Source organism: Colobus angolensis, unplaced genomic scaffold, assembly GCF_000951035.1.
Source record: "Colobus angolensis palliatus isolate OR3802 unplaced genomic scaffold, Cang.pa_1.0 Scaffold35, whole genome shotgun sequence".
Taxonomy (NCBI): Eukaryota; Metazoa; Chordata; class Mammalia; order Primates; family Cercopithecidae; genus Colobus; species Colobus angolensis.
The window spans coordinates 7,467,297-7,486,164 of NW_012116821.1; the positions used below are offsets into that span (position 1 = coordinate 7,467,297).

Consider the following 18,868-nt stretch of genomic DNA (forward strand, 5'->3'; position numbering starts at 1 on the left):
TTGAGATGGAGTCTCACTCTGTCACCCAGACTGGAGTGCAGTGGCACATTCTTGGCTCACTGCCAGCTCCACCTCTCGGGCTCAAGCAATCCTCCTGCCTCAGCCTCCTGAGTAGCTGAGACTCCAGACGCGTGTCACCACACCTGGCTAATTTTTGTATTTTTGGTAGAGATGGGGTTTTGCCATTTTGCCCAGGCTGGTCTCAAACTCCTAATCTCAAGTGATCCACCTGCCTCAGCCTCCCAAAGTCCTGGGATTACAGGTATGAGCCACCACACCCAGCCTAGGAAAGTAATTTTTGAAAGTGGTAGCCACACTAATTAGCATACAAAGAAGAAAAATAGCACAAAAAATGGAACATGAGGGGAAATAAAATAATCTAATGTATTCTGTTGAATAATATTATCTCTGATAGATTCCTTCATGAAATTTAAAAGTAGGAAACCAATCTTAAATAAATACCATAATGTGCTCTTAGAAGCCCACATACAGGAAGTGTGTGCCTGCAGAAGGAAGTGACTCAGGCCATTTTTAGCTCTTTTCAACAATAACATCTAAGAAAAAATTTTAAACCTCAATAGCTAAGTAACCTTCAATGTCTTTCGGTTATGCACTTAAATGAATGAATTGATGGGAAATGACTTAGACTAACTTTAAATAAAGGGAAAAACCTGAACTCCTATTGTATGAAACACTTGTGTTTTGTTGTTTTATTCTTCTGTGACTGGCAGTTTCTTTACAAACCCTAAGTCCAGGCTCTGGGCCACTCATTGGCAGTGGGTGGTCCTCCAAGTATTTTTCTAACACTTCCTTCCACAAACTCTTCAGCCTGGTAGGTTCTATTCAAGAATACTTGTTTTTAGCTTTAAAAAAGAGGTTAGAAAGAAAGGCTCACGGGTCAAATTTTAAACTATTGATCAAATCAATCCTTTAATAGTTTGTTATAAATGCTCTACAGCTGCAAAAGACAACTTTAATCTACGATCTATCAAGATTTGCAAGGGGCTAAATCTAGTGGGTAAAAGTTTGATGTGTAACAGAGAGTAACATAATCTCAGAGTAACTTCTATCCTCCAATATATGTATTCATCACAAAGGAAAGAATAAAAACTTGACAGTGGGTACAGCTGTGGGACACCACCAGCAACAGAACGCAGCAGCATCCTGTACTCCTGGCAGGAGGCGCTGAGAGGGACACAGCGGCACTCATGTGCTCTGCCTGCCCAAGATGCTAACCTGGAGCTCATCACGGGGAAAACATCAGACAAATCCAATCTGCAGGACAGTCTGTAAAACATTCCTCAAATAGATCAAGATCACGAAAGAGATGTGGCAAATGATGAGAACTTGTGATCCAGGCTTTTATTTTTTCTATAAAGGAAAGTATTGGGACAAATTGGCAAAATTCGAGTAAGATTTGTATAGTATTGTATGGTAATGTCCAGATATATAAGAGAATGCTTTTGTTTCTAAAAAATACACACGCCAGCCAGGCTCAGTGGCTCACACCTATAATCCCAAAACTTCGGAAGGCCGAGGCAGGTGGATCACTTGAGGCCACAAGTTTGAGACCAGCCTGGCCAACATACCAAAATCCAGTCTCTACTGGTGTGAACCCGAAAGGCGGAGCTTGCAGTGAGCTGAGATCCGGCCACTGCACTCCAGTTTGGGCGACAGAGCGAGACTCCGTCTCAAAAAAAAAAAAAAAAAAAAAAATTAGCAGGGTGTGCTGGTGTGCACTTATCATCCCAGCCACTCAGGAAGCAGAGGCACAAGAATTGCTTGAACCCAGGAGGTGGAGGTTGCAGTGAGCTGAGATCGTGCCACTGCACTCCAGCCTGGGCAACAGAGTAAGACTCTGTCTCAAAATGAAAAAAAAAAATTAGGCCAGGCATGGTGGCTCACGCCTGCAATCCCAGCACTTTGGGAGGCCAAGGTGGGTGGATCATAAGGTCAGGAGTTCAAGACCAGACTGGCCAACATGGTGAAACCCTGTCTCTACTAAAAATACAAAAATTAGCTGGGGGTGGTGGTGCAGACCTGTAGTCCCAGCTACGCGGGAGGCTGAGGCAGGAGAACCGCTTGAACCTAGGAGGTGGGGGTTGCAGTGAGCCGAGAGCATGCCACTGCACTCCAGCCTGGGTGACAGGAGCGAGACTCCATCTCAAAAAAAAAAAGAAAAAGAAAAAGAAAAAAGAAAAAATTAAAATATGCATGCCAAAATACTTAGGAATATGGGACATTAGGTTGGCAACTTGTTCTCAAAAGGTTAAAGAAAAAAAAACTGTGTTGGGGTAGAGAAAAAAAGAGGGACGGGGAAGGGAGAGAATGAGAAAGCAAATGTGGCAAAGTGTTACTATTGGGGTGATCTGGATGAAGAATATACAGCATTTTTTGTGATACTCTTGCAACTTTTCTGTAAGTTTCAAATTCTGTCAAAAGTTAAAAAAAGAAAAAGAAAACTTTCTCAAGGGATCAAGTAATCCAGCCCTGCCACCATTCACTGGTGTTTTGTTTTGTTTTGTTTTGTTTTTTGAGACAGGGTCTCTTTCTGTTACCCAAGCTGGAGTGCACTGGCACAATCACGGCTCACTGCAGCCTTGACCTCCCAGGCTCAAGTGACCCTCCAGCCTCAGCCTACCACGTAGCTGGGACTACAAGTGCATGCCACTACGCTCAGCTAATTTTTGTATTTTTTGTACACATGGGGTTTCTCCATGTTGCTCAGGCTGGTCTCAAACTCCTGAGCTCAAGTGATACTCTTGCCTTGGCCCCCCAAAGTGCTGGGATTACAGGCGTGGGCCACCACGCCTGATCCATTTGCTGTTCTTAATGTTATCTAGGGAGAGAGATGCCATATTTCCGTGTTTAATAAGCCTTCTCCTGAGAAGGGAGATTCATTCACATTTCAAATCCCCACTCCTGTTAAATTTTCTCTGCTAGTGTGCATGGTAGGCAGAGCCCTTAGCACCCTCTTAAAATCCTTCCGGCTGAGCTGGACATGGTGGTGTGAGCCTGTAGTGTGAGAACCACTTCAGCCCAAGAGTTCAAGGCCAGCCTGGACAGCATTAGTGAGACCCCTCTCTTTAAAAAAAATCCTGGTCAGGTGCGGTGGCTCACGCCTGTAATCCCAGCATTTTGGGAGGCCAAGGCAGGTGGATCATAAGGTCAGGAGTTTGAGACCAGCCTGGCCAATATGATGAAACCCCCATCTCTGCTAAAAATACAAAAAAATTAGCTAGGCGTGGTAGCAGGCGCCTGTAGTCCCAGCTACTCAGGAGGCTGAGGCAGAAGAATAGCTTGAACCCAGGAGGCGGAAGTTGCAGTGAGCCAAGATTGTGCCACTACACTCCAGCCTGAGTGACAGAGCGACACTCTGTCTCAAAAAAAAAAAAAAATCCTTCTTTCCTGTAGGAAGACTTCCTACAAGAAAGACCTTCACAATACTCACTCAGTGTTCCCATTCAATGTTCTGCAATATATTTTCTTGTGTAACCTTTACCCAGCCTCATTGTTCTTCTCACTATTGTTTGCACATTATCTCCTAAGATAAAGGGCCCAAAACTAACCTGGCACACTAATATGAGGGGGAACGTAGTAACTCTAGAGGGGAAAAAGTCATCACATTCATATCCTTAGGACTTTGGGCTGCAGAAGCCTTTTGAGATAACCTAGTCTCCACCTCGTCTGGCAGGTGAGGACACTATTGCACGCAGAGTCTAGGTGACTCCTCATGGCCATATGCTTGGCGAGTAGCAGCACCGGGACCAGAAACCCTGTCCAGGGCTCCAACATTAACCATGAACACAGCCAAGCACCAATGGGGAGCAAGGAGGGGTGAGGTCATTTGAACCTTTCGGGAATCAGGTCTTTTGCAGCACGTCCCTGTTTGGTTGCTGGCGAGGATTCATTTACCCTGCTTCTCTTAGAGCATATTCCTGTGGCTGCCAAGCTGGTTTGCTCACCAGCAACTCCTAGCAAAGGCTTACTGTGCACTGTGTGCCAGGCACTGGGCTCACCCTAGGGCTAGGACCACTGCTCCAGAGGAGCCTGGTTCAACTTCAGAAAGAGAATCCTTGAGGAGCTGCAAAGAAGGAGAAAGTGGAGGGCCATCCCATGACACACTTTCCCTCCCCTTGCAGGGACCCATCGATCGTAGGCCTTCACTTCTGAGGCAGTTCAGAGTGCAAGGGTGGGACACATCCCAGGCCATTTCCCATGCTGTGGGTGGCATTCCTGACAGATGTGCTCCCTCCAAGACAGTAGGACATATACCACTTGGACCAAGGAAACCACGGGCACACTTGTCAAGGACACCAGTTTATGAGACTCAGCTTCCAAGCCTGAAATCTGTTTTAATCTTTTACTTTCTTGAGTGTGAACAGCCACCTGAGAGAGGTTAAACCAGCATTTCCTTGGGCAGAGGAAATGATAATTAATTCATATTACAAAGGAAATTTTAGAAATTGGCTCTCTTGGTGCATTTAAAGCATAATCTTACTAAAAATTATGTGTGCATGTATTATTTAATACACACAGGGTAAATAAATAGATGACTTCATTTGTTTTTGAACATGTTCACAGAAATGATAGTGAAAACTTACTAAAAATATCAGGGCAATGGGGAACACATAAATAACTACAGGTTTTGTTTTAAAAAAAACAAAAACAGGTTTTTGTTTTGTTTTGTTTACCCTTTTCTAATTCACGCAAAATTGGTACAATCCTTGTATTCCAAAAGACTTCGTCTACTTCTATTTCTGCATCCTTTTCTTGCAGGTCAGCTTTTGGGACTGCAAAAGAAATCCAGAACAGGAGAAAAAGTTATGAAAAAGGAGTTGTCATGAAGCACAGTCAAAAGCCTTTACTATTCATCACTACAATTAATAAACTAGAGAATTAAATTACCCTTTGCTCCCCAAGCCTGACTATTTCTCATTAGAACTACAGGTCTTCTAATCAAATTACCCCAAATTAAACTCAGACTGGATAACGTAAAACAGTCAGAACTTTAAAATATGATCTGGTCACTTTATAAAGTAGTCAGCTTTGTAAATACTGATGACTGTCAGTAAGACAAACAGTTCTGAGTTCATTTTTACTTAAACGTATCCCTCTGTAATGTAGAATAAATAACTATAGATATGTAAAGAATAAGGATTTTGAAAATGTGTAATGAAAAATTTTCTAAAAGGGAGACCTAAAATGACTTTTTTTTTTTTTTTTTTTTTGAGACGGAGTCTTGCTCTGTCACCCGGGCTGGAGTGCAGTGGCCGGATCTCAGCTCCCGGGTTTACGCCATTCTCCTGCCTCAGCCTCCCAAGTAGCTGGGACTACAGGCGCCCGCCAACTCGCCCGGCTAGTTTTTTGTATTTTTTAGTAGAGACGGGGTTTCACCGTGTTAGCCAGGATGGTCTCGATCTCCTGACCTCGTGATCCGCCCGTCTCGGCCTCCCAAAGTGCTGGGATTACAGGCTTGAGCCACCGCGCCCAGCCAACTTTCTTTTCTATAGAAATAAAATGTCCACACTAACATGGGGCCAGTAGCATTAATGCCAAGTGATTTTGTGTGGTGCAGCAGAAAAGCCGGGGCCTTGGGGGCTGACAAATCTCAATTCAAATCCCAACTCCATTAAGGACATGGTGAGTGACTGGGGCCCAGTTTCTTATCCTTTCTGAGTCTCTGTTTCCTCATCAGCAAAACAGAATATTTGCCTTCGAGGGTATGAGAATTAAAATACATGGTATAGGTAAAGCTCTGAGCTTAGTACCAAGCCTTTAGCAATATACAGTATATAATTAATTTCATTTCCCTGATTAAACAAGCACACAAACAGGTAATCACCCCTGCAGTATCTCATACCTGTGTGATACCAACAAGCCATCAAGAGTAGATGCTGCCTGTGAATATGGGTTGCAGGGAATAGCAACCATTGACTGTGTACTCTAGATGCAGGAGGCCTCCATTTCATTTTTGCAGTAACATTGTGAGGAGGTTCCCAAACAATCCCCATTTTGCAGGTGAAGAAAGTGGAGCCCAGGTGTATTAAGTTATCTGCCCAGTGTCATATAGCTCCCCAGCCTCTGCACTTGACCTCAAAGCTATGCTGACTTGCAGCAAACTAGCCAACTAAAGGGTAACCTTGGGGGGAAATCTAACTCATATTAGAAATTGCAAATTATGATTATATTTCACACAGGCAGTATCTCAAGATCTAAAACACTGACTGTAGCTGGAGGTGGCATTGCTGTGCTGAGGCATTACTGAACAGTGCTGGAGATGTATTCCTCAGTCTCCCTTCTCTGAAGACCACCCTTTAAATCCTTTATCTGGCACTTGGTCTACATCAAGTCAGGGAGTCCACGCCCTCTAGGGGCAGGGTGGACCTGGTACCAATTAAGTGTACACACAGAAGGTACCTGGACCCTAAAAATGTCACATAAAGAGTTAAAAATCAGGAACAATCAGAACGTGAGAGGTTGGAAGAGAGAGAGACAAGAGGCAGAGAAAGACAAAGAGACAGAGACAGAGAGAGGAGCAAAAGGGTATATGGCCCATATATTTTCAGGTTACTTTAAACAAAGGACAGACAAGTTGAGCAGGAGGCCTGTTAATAGCACAGGTTTGGAGTCACCACCTGAGTTTGAATCCTAGCTCTGCCACCTACTAGCTGCTTGACTATGGGCAAATTGCTTCACCTCTCTTCTGTAAAATGGGGTAACAATGGTTATCTCTAAATATTGGGATTAGGATTATTAATTTATTTGTGCTCTTCTGTATTTTCCAGTGCCTCTAATGCATTCTTATTATTTTTGAAGAGAAAAATATATACAACACATATTAAATGTGTGTAATACCTTAGTACATATCCATATTAATATTTTTTAATATTAATATGGATTAAAATAAAATTCTCTGCATCAAGAAATCCAATAAAGTCCCTTGACGATTATCTGTACAAATAGCAGAGAAATCCATAGATAACACATAATGGCATGTATTAAAAAATTCATTTGAATTCAGAGATGTATTTGAATTCTGAACACTCACACCATCAAATGGTGGTGATGTCACCCAGGAGAAGCAGGGACGCTGTACAATCTACCTATCCCCCCCAACACAGAGGCCTTCCCCTGTTATACTACATGCTAGAAATGGCCACTCCCAGTTGCAGCAAGTCCAGGCTTGCCTTTTATCAACCCTTCCCACTGCCAAGAGCAGCTGACCCACACAGGGCATCCAAGATCACCTAAGCAGCAAAAGTAAATAGAAAGAGGTTGTCAACAAAGCTATTATTAAACATTTGCAGTGCAGTAAATAGCCTTAATAGCAAGGTTTCAGATAATCTATCTAACCCAGTGCAAGACTTCACCATAAAATACTAAATTGACTTGTCTTTAGGACAAATTAGTCCACATCAGTACAGATTCACGATCCCTTATCCAAAACCTTTGGAATCAGATATGGTTTGGGATTCAGAAACATATGGATTTTAGAAAGTCAGTATGGTATACACATTGCACATTACAAACCACCCCCGTAGGGTCTTCTGCAGCAGCACCTTGTAGCAAAATATATGAATATTCACAGTAACAAAATGAAGACTCTAACTGACTTCCCATCAGGCTCAGGGATTTTGGAACTACAGATAGTTTGTAGACTACCATCACAATCTTTTGGATCATTGTTTTTATGAATCTGCCTTAACTTTGATAATTTATGGATGTAGATTCTAAAACTAAACATGAATATTCCAGTAATACAAGAAACATAGTTTCTCATATTTGTGGATAATTAACCTATTCAAAGTCCAAAGTATATAAAGAATAAAATAAAATAAACATTTATCAAGGCAAGTGAAAGCCAGAAAATAAGTCAGGCGAGTTATTTAATCCACACATATTTATGACACACTTAAATTTACTAGAAACTAGACTTTGAGTCCAATAAGTTCATGTCTGCATTTTTTACCTCCTATGCAATATGCTGCTTAATACAGAAGTTCTATGAGAAACCATGACTATCAACTGTTTTTCAGGACAAATAAAATGGATAACTTATTCACCCCAGAAAGAGCTAAATTACAGGGGTGAGTCAGAAATCACAGAACAATTTATTTAACCCTCATGGGCCCTTATGAATGTTTCTGAGATTGGCTTCTTCTCAGAACCGAAGTTACTGAGTCACTGGTATGAGGGTTTCCTTCCAACCCTCTCCCAGGAATTTCAAAGTGCACAGTTGTGTCTGGCTACTGCCTTTCTACCTCTTCACTCACCCTGGGCCTCCCCCTGCCTCCATTTTATACACAATCCCTGAGTTACTCTAGAAAATGAAGCATGGAATCATATGACTGCTTTTTAAGATACACACAGACACACAAATAACAAAAAGGTTGTCTCAATCTTGGGCAACAATCTAATATTTTAGAAAGCACTTTCATCTAGGTTCACAGTTTGCTAAATATAAACATTATGATTCAACAGGAAATTGGGTAAGTCAAGCAAAAATTTCAGCATGTTTTTGAAGATTTTGCTGTCTCAGTGGTTATAGTTGTTAACCACAGCTTCGAGTTCTGGACACAAAAACCTGACACAATGTTTGGATTGGCTGATGTTTTTAGCATGTAAATGTAAAATCCTTAGCAACTATGCTGGCTTGAAAATTACTATATCTAAGATTTTCCTGAGTAAAGAAATTCCCAATGGCACAAAAGTCATTTTATTGATAAAAAACTAAGTTTTGAAGATAACAATTTTAAAAATCTAGTATTTAGTATTGTAAAATCTCATGTGTACAAAAATATATGAAGAGTATAACAGACACCAGTGTACCCCATACTAGTTTGGTCAGATATTAACATTTTGCCAAATTTTTATCCTTTCCCTTATTTTAAAGAAATGAAACATTACAGATGTGTGGCTCCCTGCATCCATTCCCCTCCTCCCTCTCCCTCTAGGGGTTACCACCATCCTAAATCCACTGGTTACTATGATTACACTTGACTTCACATGCTTACCACACGGCTGTGTATCCGCAAACAATATATGTCTTTGCTTTTGCAACTTGTTTCATCTCATATTATGTTTATACTGAATTTACTCACTATTACAATATACAAAAGCCCATGAGTTCACTTTTCTAACAACTATATTCTATTGCATGAATACATTTTGTATCATTTCTAGACTGTGGTTTATATTGTTACATATTTTCTCAATTCAACAGTTTAAAGGCCCAAAGGATGGTCTTAGTAAAGTTAATATAGTTTCATTTAAGTGAGTAATTTTTTTTGTTTGTTTGTTTGTTTTTGAGACAAGTCTCGTTCTGTTGCCCGGACTGGAGTGCAGTGGTGTGATCTAGGCTTACTGCAAACTCCATCTCCCAGGTTCAAGTGATTCTCCTGCCTCAGCCTCCCAAGTAGTTGGGATTACAGGTACCCCACTCCCTCATACCATGCCTAGCTAATTTTTGTATTTTTTTTTTTTTTTGGTAGAGATGGGGTTTCACAATGTTGGCCAGGCTGGTCTTGAACTTCTGACCTCAAGTGATCCGCCTGCCTCCAAAGTGCTGGGATTGTAGGTGTGAGCCACCATGTCCAGTCAAGCAATGTCTTGAACTCAAGTTTTTAACCCAAGAACTATGTTAATGTCACGTTTTGCAACTTTCCAAATGCTTTTACAAAATGATTTCTACAAAACCATTAAGACTGTCACCTAGGCCGGGCATGGTGGCTCACCCCTGTAATTCCAGCATTTTGGGAGGCTGAGGCAGGTGGATCATGAGGTCAGGAGATCGAGACCATCCTGGCTAACGCGGTGAAACTCCATCTCTACTAAAAATACAAAAAATTAGCCAAGCGTGGTGGCGGGTGCCTGCAGTCCCAGCTACTCGGGAGGCTGGGGCAGAAGGATGGTGTGAATCCAGAAGGTGGAGCTTGCAGTGAGCCGAGATCGCGCCACTGCAATCCAGCCTGGGAGACAGAGCAAGAAACTCTGTCTCAAAAAAAAAAAAAAAAGACTGTCATCTACAGATGTTCGAGGCATCAGAGTTGGGTAGTGGTAAGAAAGATGGTAAGATTGTATGAATATAATAAAAATGTATAAAAATAAATGTTGATTTGTGATCAAATTGGACAAACTTCCTGAAGTTTTCAGTGAGCCAACATAGATATCTTCAGTGCAAACATTTTTCCTTTAAGTGGAGATGCTGCAGATGAAGGAGTGTGGGGATCCCTCACCTGCTTTGGTTTGCAGCCTGCTCAGGTCTGAGCTACTGGGGCGTGATGAGGCCCTCGCATGTCTCTTCCCCTGATCCCTAGGAGAAATACATAAAACACTCAGCACAAACGTCAAAATACTTCTAATTTTGTAAATGACAAGAGTCTGCTATATACAGTTTCTTCTTTATTATTTTGAGATAGGTCTCACTCTGTCAACCAGGCTAGAGTACAGTGGTGCTGCGATCACAGCTCACTGCAGCGTCGAACTCCTTTGAGCAAGTGATGCTCCCACCCCAGGCTCCCGAGTAGCCAGGACTACAGGCACATGCCACCATGTCTGGTTACTTTTTAAAAAATATTTTGTAGAGACAGGGTCTCACTATGTCATACAGGCTGGTGATTCTGGGTCTCAAGTGATCCTCCTGCCTCAGCCTCCCAAAATGCTAGTATTATAGGAGTGAGCCACTGCGCGCAGCCAATATAGTTTCTGAAGAAACCATCGAGAATTGTTTATAAGGTGGGGTTTGGTGCTCTATATGCTGTTTTGTTTTTGTTTTTGTTTTTATGAGATGAAGTCTTGCTCTGTTGCTCAGGCTGGAGTGCAGTGGCGCAATCTCTGCCCACTGCAACCTGCCTTAGCCTCCCCAGTAGCTGGGATTACAGGCACATGCCACCATGTCCGGATAATTTCTGTATTTTTAGTAGAGTCGGGGTTTCGGCATGTTGGCCAGGCTGTTCTCAAACTCCTGACCGCAGGTGATCTGCCCGCCTCAGCCTCCCAAAGTGTTGGGATTATAGGCATGAGCCACCACCCTGGCCTCGATATGCTGCTTTAATTTACTTTTGATTTCCAAGTAAGATTTACCTTTTTAAAACAAGTCATATTTGCCTAACAACATGAAATACAGTTACTAGAAAGAACAAAAAATCCAGTTTACCTTGCAAATCAAAACAAAATTGGTTAAGGACATATACCACAAGGGGTCACTGTTACAGTAAGAAAGAACTCTGGGATGCTTGGATTACAAAAGCCTAGCCTTTGGGAGCTGGGAAAGACCTCTGTCTCTTTTTCTCTCTTCCTCCCTCCCCTCAACCCTGCAGACAAAGAAATTGTGTTCCAGCTGACCAGATGTGCCCAAGGTCACACAGTAAAGACACATTTGGAACCTAGGTCTTATAATTAATAAATTCACTTCTCTTTCCACTACATAAAAATGTGCCCTGGTTCCATTTTTAAAATTAAATTAATATTCTCTGAAAATATTTATTTTCAGAAATATTTTAAACGTTAAAAAACTGAAAATAAATTTGGACAGTCCCCAGATGACAAATATTTTGTATTCCAAACAAAAGAGCAGTGGCTGGCCAATAGCAGGATTATATGCTCCGGTTTTTAAAGTTTTATTTAATGTAGAGAACATCTCTGAAGGATACAGCTTCTCTTTAGCCAGAGCTGACACTTAGAAGTACTGACTTTTAAATATCTGCACAAAATTCCAAAGTAAAAAAACACCAGGAGAAGAAGAGTGCAAGTTTTATATCAAAATTTCTTTTTAGCCATCAAATATAATAGTTGTTCGAAAAAGCTCACAGAGAAGGCCTATACATGTGATAGTCCCGTGGACATCTGTATGTGCCCGTGGCTTCTGCTTCCTGTGTAGCGAGCCCCCCAGTGACTATGTTGACTATGCTGTGTTGCAGCTTAGCCCTTGGCCTTTCCTACTGCCCTGAAGATTAGCTTCTCCAAATACCATTTTTTACCTCATAAACATGTTCCCCCCACTTTTTTTTTTTTTTTTTTTGAGATAGAGTTTCAGTCTTGTTGCCCAGGCTGGAGTACAATGGCGTGATCTCGGCTCATCCCAACTTCTACCTCCCAAGTCCAAGGGATTCTCCTGCCTCAGCCTCCTGAGTGGCTGCGATTGCAGGCGTGTGCCACCACGCCTGGCAAATTTTGTATTCTTAGTGGAGACGGGGTTTCTCCATGTTGGTCAGGCTGGTCTTGAACTCCCAACCTCAGGTGATCTGCCTGCCTCGGCCCCCTAAAGTGCTGGGATAACAGGTGTGAGCCACAGCGCCCATCAGCCACCCCCAACCTTTTTTTTAAAAAAAAACAAACAAAAAAAAACACTTAACACATCCTTTAATCATAAAATAGGAAAAAGATGAAGCCAATTTTCCAAAAATTATCTAATTAATATTCAGAAACAACTGCTTTATTTGTACATAATAAAAATACATGATAGCAAATGTCCCAAGCCAATCAAAAATGGCTATGGGGACTGGGACCTCTCAAAGAAGGCAGAAAGAAAAGAATCAACCCTGCAAAAAGTAAAATACCAAAAGTTTGTCAGAGCCAAGGAAGTTCTCATATTTATGACTCCTAGAAATAACGAGAAGGTTTGAGACTAGGGACAATGCCTTCCTTTCAATATATACACCTGCCCTATACAACTATTAAAATCAAGCAAGATACTTTTCAACTAACGGGCTTCCAAAGTCAATGGTCCACTATCCCTAGGTCATGGTCAGTAATGAGGTTGCCTACATAAATACGACACATATGTATCCCCACTTCTAGGGGAAAAAACAAAGTGTCCTTATATGCAAAAGCTCAGCAGTGCTGAGTCTCCCAGTTCTCAAGAAGAGCACAGAACTAATTAACTCAAGATGGATTAAAGACATAAACCTAAGACCTAAAACCATAAAAACCCTAGAAGAAAACCTAGGCAATACCATTCAGAACATAGGCATGGGCAAAGACTTCACGACTAAAACACCAAAAGCAATGGCAACAAAAGCCAAAATTGACAAATGGGATCTAATTAAACTAAAGAGCTTCTGCATAGCAAAAGAAACTATCATCAGAGTGAACAGGCAACCTATGGAATGGGAGAAAATTTTTGCAATTTATTCATCTGACAAAGGGCTAATATCCAGAATCTACAAAGAACTTAAACAAATTTACAAGAAAAAACAAACAACCTCATCAAAAAATGGGTGAAGGATATGAACAGACACTTCTCAAAAGAAGACATTTATGCGGCCAACAAATATATTTTAAAAAGCTCATCATCACTGGTCATTAGAGAAATGCAAATCAAAACCACAATGAGGTATCATCTCATGCCAGTTAGAATGGTGATCATTAAAAAGTCGGGAAACAACAGATGCTGGAGAGGATGTGGAGAAATTTAGGAACACTTGTACACTGTTAGTGGGAGTGTAAATTAGTTCAACCATTGTGGAAGACAGTGTGGCGATTCCTCAAGGATCTAGAACCAGAAATACCATTTGACCCAGCAATCCCATTACTGGGCATATACCCAAAGGATTATAAATCATTCTACTATAAAGACACATGTACATACGTATGTTTATTGTGGCACTGTTCACAATAGCAAAAACATGGAACCAACCCAAATGTCCATCAATGATGGACTGGATAAAGAAAATGTAGCACATATACACCATGGAATACAATGCGACCATAAAAAAGGAGGAGTTCATGTCCTTTGATTGAAGGATGAAGCTGGAAACCATCATTCTCAGCAAATTAACACAAGAACAGAAAACCAAACACTGCATGTTCTCACTCATAAGTGGGAGTTGAACAATGAGAACACAGGGACACAGGGAGGGAAACACCACACACTGGGGCCTGTTGGGGGGTGGGGAGCCAGGGGAGGGATAGCATTAGGAGAAATACCTAACGTAGATGATGGGCTGATGTGCGCAGGAAACCACCATGGCACGCGTATACCTATGTAACAAACCTGCACGTTCTGCACATGTGTCCCAGAACTTAAAGTATAATTGTAAAAAGGTAATAATAATGTTAGAAAAAAAAAAAGAGCACAGGACTGGGATTAACTGCTGTTCTATGTGATCCTTATGGTGTGGAGGGTATGTGTAGGCTCTGAACCCAAGCTGCCTGAGTTTGGGTCCTGGGTCTAACTTTTATTGGCACTGTCACCTTGGGCAAATTACTTGGCTTTGGTTTCTTCATCATTAAAAAAAAAAAAAAAATTGTTTTAACCAGAGATGGGAGCCTTGCTATGTTGACCAGGCTGGTCTAAAACTCCTGGTCTCAAGCAATCCTCCCATCTTGGCCTCCCAAAGTGCTAGGATTGCCGGGTGTGAGCCACTGTGCTGAGCCTGGTTTCCTCATCTTAAATCGAATGCAGTGACTCCGCTTAGTACAGTGACTGATGTTGGAAGAACTTAATAAACTGAGATTAATTTTCTCTTTCCTTATGAGTCAATAATCACTAATTTAAGCAGTCCAGAGCCAAATCTTATTGAGTTAAAGAATGTGCATGGCATTGCCCCGATGAAGTTTAAAATCTACTCTGAGGAACTAAGGAACCACTGTTTTTTAATGGAAAAGTCCAACAGAGTTGTTAATAAAGTGCTAGAATGTGAAATTAAACAGACTGCAAGAACTAGAGGGTGCTAAGAAGGAAGTGATTAGTAAGTGGGAGAAGTGGACCACAAAATGGGCCTTTAAAGAGTAAAAGTTGGCCAGCATGGTGGCCCACGACTGTAATGCCACCACTTTGGGAGGCCTAGGTGAGATGATCACTTGCGCCTAGGAGTTCAAGGAGCTCAAGACCAGCCTGGGCAATATGGCAAGACCTCCCTCTAAAAAAATTTTTTATACTATCTAGCATAGTGGCACACAACTATAGCCCCAGGCACTTTGGAAGCTGAGGCAGGAGGATCGCTTGAGCCTAGAAGGTCGAGGCTGCAGTGAGCTGTGATTGTGCCACTGCATTCCAGCTTGGGTGACAGAGTGAGACCCTGTCTCAAAAATAATAATAGGCAGGGTGCAGTGGCTCACACCTGTAATCCCAGCACTTTGGGAGGCTGAGGCAGGCGGATCACTTGAGGTTCAAGACTAGCCTGACCAACATGGTGAAACCCCGTCTCTACTAAAAATCCAAAAATTAGCCAGGCCTGGTGGCAGGTGCCTGTAATTCCAGCTACTCAGGAGGCTGAGGCAGGAGAATCGCTTGAACCCAGGGGGGCGGAAGTTGCAATGAGCCAAGATTGCATCACTTCACTCCAGCCTGGATGAAAGAGCAAGATTCTGCCTCAAAAAATAATAATAATAAAATAATAATAAAAGTTAAACCAGCAAATGACAACACTACTCCCAGAAGGGGAATAGCACAAGTGAAAATAAAGACAGGGGTATAAGCAGCCTGATACTGAGGGCAGGGGATAAGTGCCCAGGGCAAGTAAGACAGTCATAGAAGGTTTCTACTGAGAAGTATTGGGAACAGTTGCCCCACACTATGGGTTGAGTAAATGAATCTGATTTGACAGGCAATAAGGAACTGTCATAGGTTCTTATACAAGGAAGTGATGGGATCTGGGGGTATGCGATGATGGGAGTATTTAGGAGACTTGGAGAAGACGAACAAGGACTAATCTGAGGGTGACAGTGGAATTGGAGAAGAAGGAACACATTCAAGAGGTTCTACAAATCAAGGGTTGGCAGGATTTCAGGCAGAGGAAAGAACAGAATGTAGCCCTGGAGGAATAGGATAGCAGGGGAAGCCTACCAGGGTTTCCACACAGCCATAGAGCTGAAGTCCCATGGTAAGACTGAATGGGGAAGAGAAGCATCAAGAAAAGAAAATCACTCCGTTAAGGAGAAAAGGAAGAATAGATGGACTTATGTACTCAACAGAAATCTGTTTTCCTGTAAACTCTACTCATTGGTCTTGGTTCTACTAATTGGAACTGCATGAAACAAATCTTTGTCCTTTTCCTTCTTGATAATCCTGCACATATTTAAAGATGTTGCATTCCCCACATAAAGTCATCTCCTATGGTTTAATCTCATGGTTCAACCACTTACAGCTGTGTGACCTCGGTAAGTTTTGTTTTCCTCATCTGTATAAGGGGGTGGTAAATAACACTATCCCCCAGTGTGAGACTGTTGTGAGGACTAAATGATAGGATGTGCAATTGGTTGGCACAGTTCCAGGCACAGGGTAAATAATCCATGTTTACTATTATGGTTGTGGTCATCGCTGATGTCATCAGCAAACTCCTCCAGTCCCTTCAACTGTTCCTCACATGATACCGTTTCAAATCTCTTCCAGGATACTCAGTTACTCGAAGTGAGTGTTTGCTTGTCTGGATTCCATTTAAAGTCTGGAACCCAGCACTCAGCCAAAGGTAGCATTGCTTGAGGACAGAGAGATGTTCTAAGTAACACTTCAGCCTAAAATGACATTAGCGGTTTGGTGGCCACATCACAGTGGTGGGTGTCTCTAATCTTTTCCTGCATGTGCACTAAGGCAGATTTTCCCATCCAGGTTGGGCCTTTGCTCGTTCCTCCTAAATTCCACAGTGCCGCATTTGGCAAAGCATTCCTGCCTATCAGATGTTTTTGGATCTTGATTCAGTCATCCAGCAAAATTGTTCTTCCTAGTTTCCTGCTCCATATTATTAAAGACTGTAATTACATTTTTTTTGCAATGATATTTCATGTACCAAAAATAATTTCAGAAATTATTTCTTAAAGCTCCTCTGTGAAATTCTTCATAGAGGCAGATCGGCACTGTTTTGTTCGTTAGGACATCTTAATCGACAAATAACAAAAACCTAATTTTAATGGATTTAAACAATAAACGGAACTTATTGATTCACATAACCCGAATGTGGACAGGTAGGGTGGGTTTTAGGCATGGTGCAATCAGACCTTTGGCTGCCATCTTTCTACGATTCTCTTAGCCCTGCCTTTCCCTCAGTTCCAGCTGTAACCAGGGTGGACTTCTGATGAAAGCAAAATGGGTAGAGCATTCCCAGGCCTCTCTTCCTCAGCCTACATGTTTAAGAGCAATAGCAAAGTCTTCTCTTGCAATCAGTGAGGAGGGTCCTACATTTCACTCTGAACAGCCAGAACCAATCTGTGGCTATGGCAATGCTATACACAGACTGACTTGAGTTACCACTGCCCATCCATGAGTCAATCATGTGGAAAATATCTACTTCTAGACCACCTGCACCCCAAAGAAATACAAGTATATTTCTTTAAAAATACTATAAAATTAGCCAGGGATGGTAGCTCATGCCTGTAACTACAGCACTTTGGGAGGCTGAGGTGGGTGAATCATTTGAGGTCAGGAGTTCAAGACCAGCCTAGCCAACATGGCGAAACCACATCTCTACTAAAAATACAAAAGTTAGCTGGGTGTGGTGGCGTGCACCTGTAATCCCAGCTACTCGGGAGGCTGAGGCAGGAGAATCGCTTGAGCCTGGGAGGCGGAGGTTGCAGTGAGCCAAGATTGCACCACTGTACTCTAGCCTGGGCAAGAGAGCGAGACTCTGTCTCAAAAAAAAAAAAACTAAAAAATTCAGATTTTGCTGTAATTCTGACAGTTGTTCTAATTATTATGACTAAGGTTCTTTAGTCAGAGGTTAGCAAGCTTTTTCCCTGAAGAGCTAGATAATATATGCTGCATACTTTGTGGGCCAAGTGGGAAAATCCAGGTACTACGTGGCTACATTTGCAACCATTAAAAATGTCATGATTTTTAAAAGTATATAAACCATTCTTAGCTCAAGGGCTGTAAAAAAGAAAAACAAAACAAACAAACAAAAACCAGATGGATGGCCAGATTTCGCTCCTGGGCTGTAGTTTGTCTGTTTGTTTGTTTGTTTGTTTTGAGACAGTCTTGCTCTGTCGCCCAGGCTGTAGTGCAGTGGTGTGATCTCTGCTCACTGCAACCTCTACCTCCCAGGCTCAAATGATTCTCCTGCCACAGCCTCCCAAGTAGTTGGGATTACAGGCATGTGCCACCACACCGGGCTAATTTTTGGATTTTTAGTAGAGATGGGGCTTCACCATGTTGGCCAAGTGGGTCTCGAACTTCCAACCACAGGTGATTGGCCCACCTTGGCCTCCCAATGTGCTGGGATTACAGGCGTGAGCCACCAGACCTGGCTGGCTGTAGTTTATTCCTACTTTAGAGGAATAAACAAACATTAAGAAGTAGATTAAATAGAAGGATTTGGAATGTTTAAAAAGTCAATAAATTTATTTCCACTTTGGAAAAAATGGCATGCAAGGAAATTGTAAAGGATGCTTATGGGTAAGAGAAAATTCAGCAACTGTTGAACTAAACTTATCCTTGCCATAAGAAAAAGACACTTCATTTTTCAAACTAGATTCAAGTTGTGTAGGTTCAAGGTAGTAAATGTTTTAGGCTTTGTGGCCACACAGTTTCTGTCATAAGTACTCAACTCTTGCTGGAAGATGGCCATGGACAATAGGTAAATGATGAGTGTGGTTGTGTCCCAATACAGTTGTATTTACCAAAACAGGTAATGGGCTGGATTTAGCTCATGGGCCTTGGTTTGCTGATCCTGCTTTATAGTCTCTTCAATACTTCGACTGCAATTTGGTAATACCAACGGAGCGGTGGACAATGGAGGGAGGGTCCCCTCAGCATGTTTCATAGCCTAAAGCACCAGATATATAGTTTCCAGACAGATTATCACTTTTTCTTTTCTTTTTTTGTGTGTGATGGAGTGTCACTCTGTCACCCAGGCTGGAGTGCAGGGGTGCGATCTCAGCTTACTGCAACCTCTGCCTCCTGGGTTCAAGCAATTCTCCTGTCTCAGCCTCC

General features: G+C 42.0%; 1 protein-coding gene across 2 annotated transcripts in view; it reads right to left on the reverse strand.

Annotated features, from left to right (window-relative positions):
* The window catches only part of ARMC2 (armadillo repeat containing 2), a 130,295-nt gene that overhangs the window by 73,715 nt on the left and 37,712 nt on the right, over positions 1-18,868 (reverse strand). For both annotated transcript variants that reach the window (XM_011952823.1, XM_011952822.1), the window contains 2 exons: positions 10,239-10,315; positions 4,695-4,793 (listed from right to left, as the gene is read on the reverse strand). In XM_011952823.1, coding sequence (XP_011808213.1) covers positions 4,695-4,793; positions 10,239-10,315 — 176 coding nt within the window. The remainder of the gene's footprint in view (positions 1-4,694; positions 4,794-10,238; positions 10,316-18,868) is intronic.